This window comes from Ailuropoda melanoleuca, chromosome 19 (genome assembly GCF_002007445.2).
Source record: "Ailuropoda melanoleuca isolate Jingjing chromosome 19, ASM200744v2, whole genome shotgun sequence".
Taxonomy (NCBI): Eukaryota; Metazoa; Chordata; class Mammalia; order Carnivora; family Ursidae; genus Ailuropoda; species Ailuropoda melanoleuca.
The window spans coordinates 9,839,993-9,854,120 of NC_048236.1; the positions used below are offsets into that span (position 1 = coordinate 9,839,993).

At 40.7% G+C, this 14,128-nt stretch overlaps 1 protein-coding gene across 1 annotated transcript in view; it reads right to left on the reverse strand.

Annotated features, from left to right (window-relative positions):
• PKHD1 (PKHD1 ciliary IPT domain containing fibrocystin/polyductin) overlaps nucleotides 1-14,128 on the reverse strand; it is a 453,280-nt gene that overhangs the window by 298,955 nt on the left and 140,197 nt on the right. Inside the window, exon 37 of the mRNA XM_034648265.1 lies at nucleotides 7,912-8,068. Coding sequence (XP_034504156.1) covers nucleotides 7,912-8,068 — 157 coding nt within the window. The remainder of the gene's footprint in view (nucleotides 1-7,911; nucleotides 8,069-14,128) is intronic.

Sequence of the window (14,128 nt, forward strand, 5' to 3'; positions counted from 1 at the left end):
AGCGCACAAGCAGGTTGAAGGGCAGAGGGAGAAGCAGACTCCCCACCAAGCAAGGAGCTCAATGCAGGGCTCCATCCCAGGACCTGGGATTATGACCTGAGCCAAAGGCAGACCCTTGACTGACTGAGCCACCCAGGCGTCCCTCTTGGTTCCTTTCTATCTCAAAAATCATCACATCCTTTTACCAACACAGCTTCTGGCATTTAAGTACAAAAGGTTCTCGGCTGTTCCATGGATTTCTAAAAAGTCACTTAAGACCTCAGAACAGAAGTTATTTATAAGGAGAAACCAAAAAGATCAGGGGGAAAAAAACCCACAAACAAAACAAAACAACAAAAAACCTACCTTTTCTTCAAAGTCTGTTCCAGGAAGGTAAAAATCTCCCTCACTACCAAGTTACTCATTCATTCAAATAATCTCCTCCCTTCTACCAAAGTTCAAATAAGCATTGAACCAATCACATCTTTGAAGAGCCCTCCAATTTGATACATTTCTCTAAGCAATTCAAAAGTTCCAAATATAATTGGTCTCTGAATAATGTAAACATAAATTGACTATAGCCTAATAACTTCACGAGTGAAAGGTCACTGTTGTTTCCTCATAGGATTTATTTATTTAAAAAATGAGAACACCCCCTACCTTTTCCTGACCCCCAGGAATATTACAGTACATGAAAAAATAAAAGTGATGAAATGCTTGGTCTCTGATATATTTTTATATGTGTAAGAATCCCAGATACATAAGCATCCCAGAGTTTTAGTTCTGCTTTCAATCTGGATAAACAGGATGTGGAAATCATTAATCAACAAATAAGGTAAAGAGGTAAGGAGAGACCAAACCCTGAAGGATCCCATAAGCCATATTAAGGAGTTTAAGCTTGATCTCAAAGTCTAATGGAAAGCCAGTGAAGGGTTTTAAGCAAGGAAGTTTAAAATATTTATCTTTCATTACTGAAAATATCATAGCTTCTGTGCTAGGAAGGGACTGGTCCCTTTCAGTAGCATTTTTCATGTTACAACATTCAAGTTGTCAAGACATAAAACTGTAAATTGTTTAATATCTATCTATCTGTCTGTCTGCCCATCTATGGAAAGCATGTCCTTTCTCATAGCAATGGCTTATCTTTCATTTAAGGCTAATCAAGTGTGTCTGGGACTGTTCTCTGGAGGTAAATAATGTAAGTCATTGTCTGATTGGGAAGAATAAGGGGTTTCAGAGCCAAGTGTCCCCCACAGTAAAAAGCCTTTGTCTCTGATCTCTTGATACACAAATAGTAAATGAAATTGGTCACTGTCTGGACTAATTCACTAACATTTGAGAATACCAGGAAGGACTCTGATTATAGAGAAATCCACAACTAACATTAATCCGCCTCTTTAGGTCAGAAATTCTTTCATTAGTTCACTCATTCAACAATTATTTGAATACCTACTATGTGCCTGAAGATATAGTGGTCCTACCATATAAACATGAGCAAACACACACCTGGTTCCTGCTCTCTTGAGCTCCTTCTCTAAAGGTAGGAGGAGTTAAAACACACCCAAATATTAAATACGTAATCACCAGGAAAAGACTAACACAGAGAGGCACACAAAGTAAAGGAGTAAAGGGCGTATTTCAAAAAAAAAATCCGGTTCTTTCTTTCTGATGCTGACTTGTTTATCAGGCTTCCCCTTTTGCCTACTGCAAAGCCCAGCCCATTCTGGAGCACCATGTTTGAAAATATGGGGAAGAAAGTACATTAATTCCTTTACTGCACTTCCCTCCTACAAAGGGGACAACAACACCATCATTTGCATTTTCCGCCTTATTTGAGGTCCAGGACCTTACTGAAAGCTAAAGGAGAATCTATGGCTGTCTCAAATTTCAACTCAGGCCCCCAGTTTCCTGACCAAACTGCAATAAGCCCACCTTGCTGCACTGTCTACACCCTTATCTCCCCTCTTGCCTTGAAGGGTCACTATGATTCATCTGGAAGAGGAGGCAATTCAGTCCATCTCCTTTTTCAGCCAGCCAACTTCCAGATAAATTATTTTCAACTGACCAATTTGTAACAAATGTCACCACCCCTCAAACTCCCTCATGTTGACCAAGATATTGCATAGTTAAGAAAGTAATATTAATGCAGAATATTTCATTTTTAGCAAAACTCCAGCCTGCCTCCGGATAGATTTCTTTTAAATCCATGCTGATATCTGTGAAGTTGAAATTATAGGCAGAGGGTAATCTGCCCAGTGACTCACACAGACCTGATGCTCAGAGAAACCACAAGTTACGTCCCAGGGAAGTCCTGCCTCACAGCTTTCCCAGATCACGGCACTACAAGGTGTTATCTGCAGCACGCACCTACTGCAACGGAATCTGACTCCGCACGAACTAGAAGGAGCCAAGTGGAGAACCCCCAGGGTTAAAAACGCCGTGCTGGGTACGGCACTGAATACCTCACTCTGAACTCCTCAGATCCTTGCTGAGGATGAAGAAACTCCACAATGAACTTGACAGTGGCTCAAGAGAAGGTGGCTCATCTCAATGAGCCAAGAATATGCATTTGCATGCCCTAGACATCCCAAATATAACAGGATAGAAAGATCTGAGCATCTTCAAAACGGAAGACCACAAAAAAATGGGAGAAAACAAGACCATATGCTGAACAGCACCAGAAAAACACGCCTCCGTGAAGTCAAAATAACATGGAAAATGGAGACAACCAAATGGATAGACTCTGCGACTGTCATCTCTGTATCTTTCCCTCTCTTGCCATAGAAAGAAAAGCACTTCAATATGTATTCCAAAGATAACAGAAGCAGAAGCAATCCAAGGTCCTTATTACCAAGCTAATTCTTTCAGTAATCCAGTTTGCTTTGTATATAGAAGCAGCCAGTATCTGTAAATAAAATTGCAACTTAGGCCTGATATTTCAGCCATCTCTTCTGTTATTCCCATCAGTCCGGAAAAAAACAAAACAAAACAAAACCTATCGTTAATTGGTGGCTTACTCTGGACCTGGTCCTATGCTTTAGAAACATTCCCTCATCTAATAATACTCAAAACATCCGAGTTGGGCAACGCATTGTAAACTTGCCACAAAACAGCAAACAAGAAAGGTTAGCCATCATTGTTACTGTTGCTGCCGTTAGAATAGGCATGACCCTTATGAGGAGAAATGTGAGGCTTATGGAGACTACGCAACTTGTCCAAGGTCACAGGGCTAGTAAGACGCAGAGCCCAGATTCAGACTCCGTTCTCTCTGGCTCAAAACCCTGCCAAGCATTTAACTGCTTTGGTATACACCAGCAGACCAAGAAATAGAAAATCACATTAAAGGAGACCCACGCGCTACCCAGCAGCCACAGACACTAGAAACGAGTCTCTGCTCAAGCATTGTAAAGGGCTGGCATTGTAAGTAGGAAGAAACTGAAATGTCTTCCTTTTGAAAGCCCAACGCCAAGGGAAGAGGGATTTCTAAAGTTCATCCTCCCTTAATTGGCCCTTTCTTTTTTTTTTTTTAAGATTTTATTAATTTATTTGAGAGAGAGCAAGAGTAACGAGAGCACAAACGGCGGCGGGGGGGCAGAGCAGCAGAGGGAGAGAGAGAAGCAGGCTCCTCACTGAGCAGGGAGCCTGATGCAGGGTTCGATCCCAGGACCCTGGGATCATGACCTGAGCCGAAGGCAGATGCTTAACTGGCTGAGCCACCCAGGCACCCAATAATTGGCCTTTTCTTAATCATTATCTCTAGGACACTTCATGTCAAACTGCTTGGCCACCAGAAGAGAAAGAAATTCATTGCTTCATTCAGAAACTATGAATGTTTCTCCAACTACCGACTGCAAACTCAAGGTCCTTGCCCAGGATGCATAACAACTCTGACAAGAGGGTAACGTCCCTCCTTTGTTATTATGGCTCATCATAATTACTTGGGATAAAATAATAAATTTTAATTCAGCGATGCCTATGGCCGTTGGGCATCTTAACATAAAAGAACGAAAAATATAATTAATTAAATCAAGGCAATATGCCTATTTCCATCCCAGCTCATTAGTATTAATTGATTGGGTTAATTCTCTTTTGTGTTTAACAGTACCCTCTAAAAAATAATCTAAAAAAAAAAGAGAGAGAAAAATGGAAGGAAGAAGTAGAGACGGTAAGTAAATGAAAGTTCTGGATACCTTGCTAATTAAGGCAAAATAATAATAAATACAGCTGAAGCTCTTATGGTCACAAAATTAAGATGCCATTTTTTAATAAAGTTCAGGAATCAGGATGTAGAACATCATAAATAATGGTGAAAATTTTGCCTCAAAGAAATTTATAACCCTCCTTTCTACTATATAAGTTGTACTAGTAAGAAAAGAATGTCAGTTCTATTTTATAGATGGAAATACAAGTAAGGCACAGAGAATTCAAGACTCTTGAGGGCCATATATAGAAGTATTGGTTTTCCTGATATAGGGGCCGAGACTTCTATACTGGGAGGCTGGCTTTCATGAATGGAAAACTAATATAGAGGATGCAATATTTTCATAAAGTAGCTCTAAATATAGTTGTCAGGTGATCTAGTTGCACTGTTACATAGCACGAATCCTTTCAAAGTCTGTACCATACTTCATTTAGAATGTTGCCTTGGTTATACTGTGGGGATGGCTGAGAAAGTGCTCCCACTATCACACTTTCTATGTCATTTGTTCAAATCTTTTGAAGAAATTATTTTGGGGCTTGAAATTGTTCATGCTTTATCGTGGTCCATAGATGGCATCAGAAAAAGAAAGAAAATTCCACTCGGCTACTTTTCCGATACCATGAATGGGTATGAAAAAGAGAAACAGTAACAGAGATTCAGAGACTGAATTACTGTTGATGATGATGATGATTCAATCTTATATTTGAACAACTTTTTATTATCTCCTAAGAACTTTTAGACCTATTACAGACAAGAGAAGACATTAAATGTTTAGAGCTACGCTAGCAACAAGATTTTTGACAATTGGAGTCCTTCACCAGTTTCAAATGCCTTTTAGAAACAGAAAAATAACTTACCAATGGATTTCTTTTTTTTTTTAAAGGATTTATTTATTTATTTGACAGAGAGAGAGAGACAGCCAGTGAGAGAGGGAACACAAGCAGGGGGAGTGGGAGAGGAAGAAGCAGGCTTCCAGCGGAGGAGCCTGATGTGGAGCCCAGAACGCCGGGATCACGCCCTGAGCCGAAGGCAGACGCTTAACGACTGAGCCACCCAGGCGCCCCTACCAATGGATTTCTTATTTCTCACAACTCATAACTGCATACATTTATATATATGTATATGTATGTACATGTGTATGTAAATACCTATGTATATTTGTGTGTATATGTATGTGCATATATACATGTGTGTTTACCTGTGAACTGACACATACATATATATCTATATATGTGAGAACAATGAAGGACAGTAAAAGCTCATTAGTTCGGAAAAGTAATAATGAAGAAAGCAAGAGTTCCAAAATTACGCTTCTTAAATTTCATCCAGGATCTGAACTCTGCACCATTTTACTTTTCCATCAACCATCAACACATATTCGGTGTCCTAGACACTGAAGAGACAGTAGGAAATAAATTGCTGAAGTCATTTGCCTTTTTGAGCTTATTCTAGCAGAGGAAGCAGACTGTAAAAAAACAAGGGAATTTATAAAATGTTCTTCTGGTGATAAAAGTTATGAAGAAAGATAAAGCAAAATAAATAAGAAGTGGTTGCAGTTTCAGAAAAGATGACCAGCAAGACCTCTCTGATAAGCTGACATTTTCTCAAAGAGCAAACAAAAAAAGTGAGCCGCATGAGTATCTGGAGGAAGACTATTCCAGGCAAAGGACATTATGTGCAAAGCCTGAAGTAGGCATATGCCTGGTATATTTATAGAAGAACTGGAGCAGAGTGAATGAGGAAAACAGGTCAATGAAGAGATCAGAGCTTTGATAATGGTAAAGTTATATGTTATTCCTAATGAGATGGGAAGCCACTGGGGGGTGTTAAAGGAAAGAAATACAAGATCAGGCATGTTTTTAAAGGATGTGTGCAATAACCTATTGGGGGTTTATTTTAGCATATGGCATAAAAGTCAAATATCAATGACTTAAACACATGAAGTAACTTCAGAGGTAGGCAGTCAGAGTCCCCATGCTACTAAGGCAACTCCAAAGTCATCAGGGTCCTGGGTTTCTCCCATTTTTCTGCTTCCCCATTCTTAATGAACCACCACATTGTCCAAGATGGCAGCTGAAAGTGGAGCTATCATATTTACATTCCAAGAAGCAAAGAAGAGGAAGATGGAAGGACAAATAGGGCATGCCTCCTATAGGGGCCACTCTACTTTAGGACATTTTCCAGATGTCCTGTTCCACCCTCCCCTTATATCTCATTGACCAGCTATTAGCCACAAGACTATGTCTAACCACAAAGAAGGCGAGGAAATATAGCATTTTAGCTGGATACATTGCTGCCCCAAATAAAAATTGGGGGCCTTCAACTAAGGAAGACAAAGAATCAGAAACATGGGAACCAATTACAAGGCCATTTGAAATGGTCCCAGCCAAAAATTATGTTGGTTAGGACTAGGTTGGTACCAATGGAGGTGCTGATCTATGAGACACATAAAATGGGACATCCAGAGACTCAGTTGGGCAAGACTTTTAGCTGGGAAAGTTCTCCCATATGATATCAATAAGGCAAAGACCCTGAGAGCCTAAAGGTCATCCCATCCCCCAACAGCATTTGACTCCTGGTTAAAGTTCTACAAAGAGCATCTTGAAGCTGAGATTTTAAGTCTGTAATTTTCCTGTGTTATTGCTAGTCCTTAGGTAGTTGATGTCCATGGAAAAGTCAGCATTCCCCAAAGCCACTGGTCACACACACACACACACACACACACACACACACAAACACCCTCCACAGAGAGGTTAAGAGCCCAAGCTGACAGACCATTTTTCCTAAAGGATACTAAATAACTGATTTGCCTGAAAACTTCTTCCTTGCTACCAGTGGGGGGAGGGGGGGAACTTCTAAAATATAGAATATAAAACGCCTAATCAGAAAAACCTAAGAGACAGGTATCAATATTACATTGGTTCATCCCCTTCAAAATATTTTATTTCCCTTATGTAGCCATGCTCTTACTTTAACAAGAGCAAATACCCCTGTTAGTGTTAAACATATTTTTAGCAAAGAGTAATGTTTTAGTGCAGAGTTTTATAGGCACCCATAACTAATCACATTTCCAAAGCTATTTTCATTTGCCAATGAAGACAGTCACTTTGGTAACCATTCCTTCTTATCAGCCACTGAAGTACGCAATGATTTTTATTCTCATGTAACAGATAAGGAAACAAATTCTCAAGAAGGTGGAAGAAGCGACTTAGTCATCTGGTGATGAATTCTCAGCCTCGTCCAACTTCCCAGACCCTAGAGCTATGTGGCCGGCTCTGCAATAAGGAAGCCTATTTATATGACTTTCCATGGGACCAGGAAGTCAAAACCACAACAGGGTAAAAGCAGGAAGACATTGCTTTCTTGGCAGGGAATTTCAAAGGCAACAGCGTTAACCAGTTTCAGAGCATTTTGCTACATTGTGGGGGCTGCCCTGGACAAGCATGACTACAAAGTGCTTGAATAAAGAAGGATAGTCTTTGATAACACTGTTAACCTTCTTGTATTTGAAAAAATAATTAAGCTCTGTGCTTACAAGAGGCAAAAGACAGGGCCTTCATTTTGAACCCTCTGGCCACTTCCTCCTTTCATAGTAAAATTTCTATTTGTTCCCAGAATAAGTTGTCAATCAAGTGCTGGAACTTATACAAAAATTTCCCCTCCCTCCTGCTCCCCCAAAGTGATAGAATTATATATAGTAATGCCACCACCGATCTCCAAACTCTACAGACCTTTAACATGCAGTAAGCTGAGGACGCTTGTGTTGGTATCAAGCAGCAGTGATTGGCCATTCTCCACCGTGACGTTGTCGCCATCTTGTGGCACTCTTTCAGGAAACCAGCTGTGAGCCCTCGACCACCTTAGGCAGAACTGAAAGGAAAAGTTGCCCTGGAAAACAGTTTTAATGCTTTGTTTTGTTTTGCTTTGTTTTGTTTTGTTTTAAAGCAGGATAGTATGGGGGGGGGTCAATCTAAATGGAAACTTCTTAAACTAAAATTAATTTACATATAATGTCAAATGTCTCAGTAAAATTAGTCACCCTCTCTTCCTCATACCACTTAACTCAAAAAAGAGAAAAATACAGAAGGGGCAAAGTTACGCTTGAAATGTCTCTGTCGGCCACTGGAATTCTCCAACAATGTCACGTTGCTAATGTTTCCTTACCTTTTTTTTTTTTCCCTGGGACAGATCCCCTTCTACCTAATAGACGGGGTTGATTCCATTTTTTTATTTTTACAGACATGTATTGAGTCGTGAACAAAAAGTCATAAATAGCCTGGAATAGAGAGAATTAAAATGTTCTGCTTGATGGGTGGCATTTTGCTTTATGTAATTGGTATCATTTTTCACTGACTCTACTGCCAAGTGTCCCTGTTTTATAGGAACATTCCTCTTCCCAAGTGTTCCGATCCATCCTCCCAATCTACCTTTTTGTTGTTGTTGTTGCCTTTCCCTCTGAGCTTGGTGCATCAGTGCTGAAAATGAAATGCACAGTGAAATGCCCACTGACTTCAAATGATAACCTGGAATCTTGAGAGAGGGGCAGGGAGTGAGGCTGAGAGGAGCCTGTTTGAGGAAGCACCCCCTCCCCACCCAACCTCCAGTCTCCCCCCAGAACTGTTAGCTTTCCTTTTAATTTATGGTCATACTAAAGTCACATGTTTTCAAAAGAGGAATGTGAAAACCACAGAAAGCAGTATTCAGCTCGTGCAAGAGGCCAAGAACATGTCTAATTGTCTTGTGCAGTTATGGGACTATAATTATAAGTATAATAAAATCAGAATCGAGAAGGTATTTCCCTCAAGGTAGTACATACAACATGTGTCTGCCTCTTTCCACATACTTCTTCCCATCCAGATTCCAAGCAAATGTGAAGCCTGAGTTCCTATGAAAGAACTGCCTAGAAGGTCCTCTCATGAAGTGTTAGAGGCAGATGGAAGAAGATCATTAAGGAGGGAAGGCATGTTTAAAATAACAATAACTACACCTACACAGAGAATAGTACCCTGGAGTACTTCTGAGAGAGAAAATGGAAAAATATGTAGCCAGAAGAGCCAGTAGATTTTCCAGGAGAGTGTACTGACCCCCCAGCTTAATAGTCTTGAGTTGTCCACCCAACCCAATCACCAACAAGGCTTCGATATAAGGAAAAGTAGGGTCTTTTTATCCTCTACACCACAAATGAGAAAAAAGCCAGTGACTCCTCTCAATTTAAGAGATGGAAAAGCATAAGGCACAGTGACCCGCAGCGCCAGCACCCTGAAAAGAAGAAGGGGTGGTACATAAGCACCTTTGTGAGTTGTAAGAACCATAGCGCCACGATGACCGTCCACAGACTCAAAAAGTGAGAGAGAAGTTTAGTGCTCTACTGATTTCACACTGAAGCTAGGCAAAGTAAGGTGAAATTTCACAAAGTGGTCCTTAACAGGCTCTACAGGATATGTTCTTAGAATCCCTAAATTCACTCCCATAAAATCCATAAAGAGGAAAGGGAGGTGAATAGGAGGAAACTGGAATGGAATAAAGTGGTGAGAAGGTGGAAGAGGCTGAACAGGATGAAGACAGTAAAGTCAACAGCAGAGAAGGTGAACCAAAGGACTTTAGAAAAAGCCTAAGTTCCTAGAAGGTCAGAAATGGAAAGACTCTAGAGAAATCCTGTCCCTTCATTTTAAAGGGAGTCACTGAGCTTAGGGCTGTGTAAGGTGCAGAGTCCCTGAGCGCCACCATGACAAGATCAGAAGCTCAGGAGGTGGGGTCCAGGGAACTGTCATGTTCATGATCCATCAGATAACACTTCCGCATCAAAGTTGGAGAATGAACTCGAGGCAAGAGCTAGATATCTGGGACGCCTGGGTGACTCAGTCGTTAAGCGTCTGCCTTCGGCTCAGGGCGTGATCCCGGCGTTCTGGGATGGAGACCCATGTCAGGCTTCTCTGCTGGGAGCCTGCTTCTTCCTCTCCCACTCCCCCTGCTTGTGTTCCCTCTCTCACTGGCTGTCTCTCTTTGTCAAATAAATAAATAAAATCTTTAAAAAAAAAAAAAAAGAGCTAGAAATCTGGGAGATGTATCCCAAAAAGGGATCCAGATGTTTCTTCCAAACCAGCCCCTGAAGCTCAGGGTTTTAAGGAAGGCCAGCAAGCCTGGCAAGATGGGGTGTGGATGAGCTGTAAGGAGTATGAAGGATACAGCAGCACAGCTCTTCCTGAGACATTAACGTGGTGGTCAGATCCATACCCCAGCTACAGAACGACAAAAAAACCAAGGCTCATGACCCTCACAGTGGAAAGATCTGGAACAATTAGACATTAATCAGGTATGTAAGAGAACTGAGAACATCTTAACACTTACAATTAGCACTGATACCCGTTATCTAGCTCTAAGTGAACTTTTAAGACTTCCTTTCTTGCTCCAAAGCACCTGTGTATACACACATTAGCTGTCTTCCATGTGTTACAACATCTTGGCCCACCCTCGCCACCTTCAAAAACTGCTACGCTCAGCCCCCACCTGGCAAGTGGAAAGGTTAAATACTGTTATATCCTCACCATTGAGGAAGCAAAGGCTCAAAGAGTTTGAAGGATGTGTCAAGAGGTCACAGTGGTAAAGACAGATGGGACCTATGCAGAGCAAGCCCCCAACTCAGATGTTTCCACTCATCTTGGCCTCTCTTCCTGGAATGCTCTTCCTCAAAATATCTGCTGGCTCCCTCTCCTACTCCATTCAGGTCTCTGAACAACTAACTCCTACCCTATCTCTTTAATAAAATAGCACCTCCAATCACTCCCTCTCCCCAATACTGCTTTATTCTGGTACAAGATCTTTAATTCTGTATGTTTTTATCATCTATTGAGCTTACCCAAACGAAAGCCAGGACTTTGTTTTGGTTGTTGCTATATTGCCACTCCCCTAAAAAGTATCTGACACATAGCAGGTACTCAATGAAAATTGATGAAATAATGTCTAACTGCTAATCCCATACACGCATTTACAGATGTTACACACGCGCACACACACACACCCACACACATGCATCTGAGTGAAACCACCTTCCGGATACAGTAGGTGAACAAATAGGTGGAAACCCAGAATACTGACAAATCTGCAGCGCACTGGTTTGATCCACTGGGTTTGGTCCACTTGCTTTCACACTGCTCTCTGCATTTTCAAGGTCTATTTAACTTAAAGCAAATGACGCTGAGTGTATCTAAATCAAAACCCTAGACTCAGATTCCCTCTCCCTGTGAAATCTTTCACCATTTTTTTCTTTCAGCTTCAGTTTCCCTATTCAGTGTGGTAGATTTCAAATGAATATAAATGTTAAGCGTTAAGTTTCAAGAGTTAAGTCTCTTGTTAAGCTTCCTTTGTGCCCAAACTTCTCCTTAGCATAATAATGGTATCTTGAGATGTGTATATTTTTATGGATGGCTCATGCTTTTGTACAAAACAATGGCTAAATACTAAAAGCTCTAAAAAATTTAATGCCCCTCAACTACCCAGCAGCCACCTGGGGAAGTGGAAGAGAAATGTATCACCATAATCGCAAGTTGTCAGTGAACCTGTAGCTACAAACACAAGAGCTTAGCTCTTGACTTTTTCATATGACACACTGGTAGCGTCATTCCCTGTGTCAGTGGTAGTCCCGCAACTACCGGGGCAACACTCCAGGAAACAGTGGGAGAGGCTCATTTTCCAACATCCTTATCACTTTGATCCAATTAAGCAAAAATCCCTATCACTTTGATCCAGTTAAGCAAAAACATCCCTATCACTTTGATCCAATTAAGCAAAAAAGAATGTTAAGGGGATTTTTTAAAAATATTTTATTTATTTATTTATTTTTTTATTTTTATTTATTTATTTCAGAGAGCTAAAGCCCAAGGGTGAGGAGAGGAGTAGTGGGGGAGAAGGAGAGGGAAAGGGAAAGAAGCCCAAGCCCAGTGGGCTGAGCGCAGAGCCCTAGGAGGGGCTCCCCATCTCAGGACACTGACATCATGAGCTGAGCCTAAACCAAGAGTCAGACACTTAACCCACTGAGCCACACACGTGTCCCTGCTCAGGGTATTTTAAAAGACATCTTGTCAATATACCAGAGAGCCTCTCAGTTGACACTAACATGACATATTTGGTGAAAGCTGTGTTCCGCGTCAGCAGCCTAGCTCATCAGCCAATGCAGGTTCCCCTCCCACTAAATACCAGCTCTTGCCCCTATACTCCCCAAGGTGCTCAGCCTTTAGCTTTAGTTTTCTTCTTTGAGACAAACAAATGACTCATTCCCATCCTGACTCTTTCCCAACCCCAAAACCATTTCTTCACAGGCCTATGGGGGTGGCGGTGGAAATAGAGATTTAAGAACTATCCAGAACATGCCCTCATCTTTCCTCAGTACATACAACCCCAAATAAACATATATATATATATATATATGTTTTATATATAAAACTTTCCTGCCTCAGTGAGGAAGCTTATGCAATTTGTTTTCTTCTTACAGCACGTCAGCACTTCTCTGAACTTCAGGGAATGTGCAGTGTCTGCAAATCTTACATGTCACCTTAAATGTACTTGCAACACCACCAGAGTCATCTTGAAAGAAGTCATTGATCAGCAAGTTGGAACACCAAGCACAGCAAAGACCTCTTTGTGAGCGTATGTGTCAAGCTGGGGTGGTGGAGGAGGCAGAGTGGGGGCCTCTCTCTAGTCACAGTGTCTCCTGGATGACAAAGACAAGGAAGAACCGTCTTGACACCTCACCAGAATGCCTTCTTGAGCATGCAAGCTCAGGAAACGGGAAAAGACAGGTCCCTGTGACCAACATTCTCTCTACCCCTGACTCTTCTGCATTTCCTCCACAGCTTTTGCCATCACGGAAATACTGTGTATTTGTCTATAGTCCGTAAACCTCCAATAAAATATAAACTTTATGAGAGCTTCCTGAATTTCTGCTGTACCTCCAGTTCCTACAATGCCTGGCATGTAGTAGGCACCCCCAAAATAGGTTTGAATGACTGGTCAACTCTTATTTGGCCTCCTAATCACTATGCCATCACTTAGTAACTGAAGTCATTGGATATGAGGCTGCAAAATTTTTTTTAATGCTCTTTCACATAGAAATGTTTTTAAGTTTTATGAAAACAAATGTATTTATGTTTTCTCTTGTGACATCTTATTTTATGCATAGGATGCCCTTTTTTCATTCCGACATTAACATCATTTATATATTCTTCTTGATTTGTAGGGTTTCATATCTGTATGTTAATCCTCAATGAATTTAGAACTTATGTTGGTCAGAAGTTTCACATTTTTCTTTGTTTTTTTCCCCTAAATAGTTAACTGCCTTCGCATCACTTATTAAATAACATTTGCTCTCCCAACAAATAGTCTTGGCTATTTTAATAATAGTATTATAATGTTGGGTGACATTAAACTTGTGAGCCAATTAAAATCCCAAACCTTTTATGTTTGAGCTAATGTAAAGGCATCTCTTCCAGGTGCATGTGCCCTCGTCCTTGTTCTTAAGGTGCTCATATTATCATTGAGAAAAAGATAAATAGCCAGATAATTAATATAAAGTGTAATAACTAAAGGGATAACGCAGATGCTATGGGAGCTCAGCAGCTTAGCTGACTGACCCTGGTCGGGATGCGTTAGAGGTGAAACCCAGCTTACTAATCACCTTTTCTTTCCTTTTTTTAATCCAGACACTGCAGATAAATTAATGCAGGCTGAGATTATTTCAGCTGATTATGAAACAAAAAAAAAATGCTTATTTTAGAAAAGTCAACCATCTACAAATCTAGGATTACGAATAAAGCCCCTGACCTATAATCTAATAACTCCTTAGGGAACAAAAAGGAAATTAAATTAGTTTGGCATAATTTGTTCTTACTGAGCTCATGCTGGCTCTAAGCAATCACTTTCTTTTCTTGGTGCTTACAAACCCTTCATGATTAT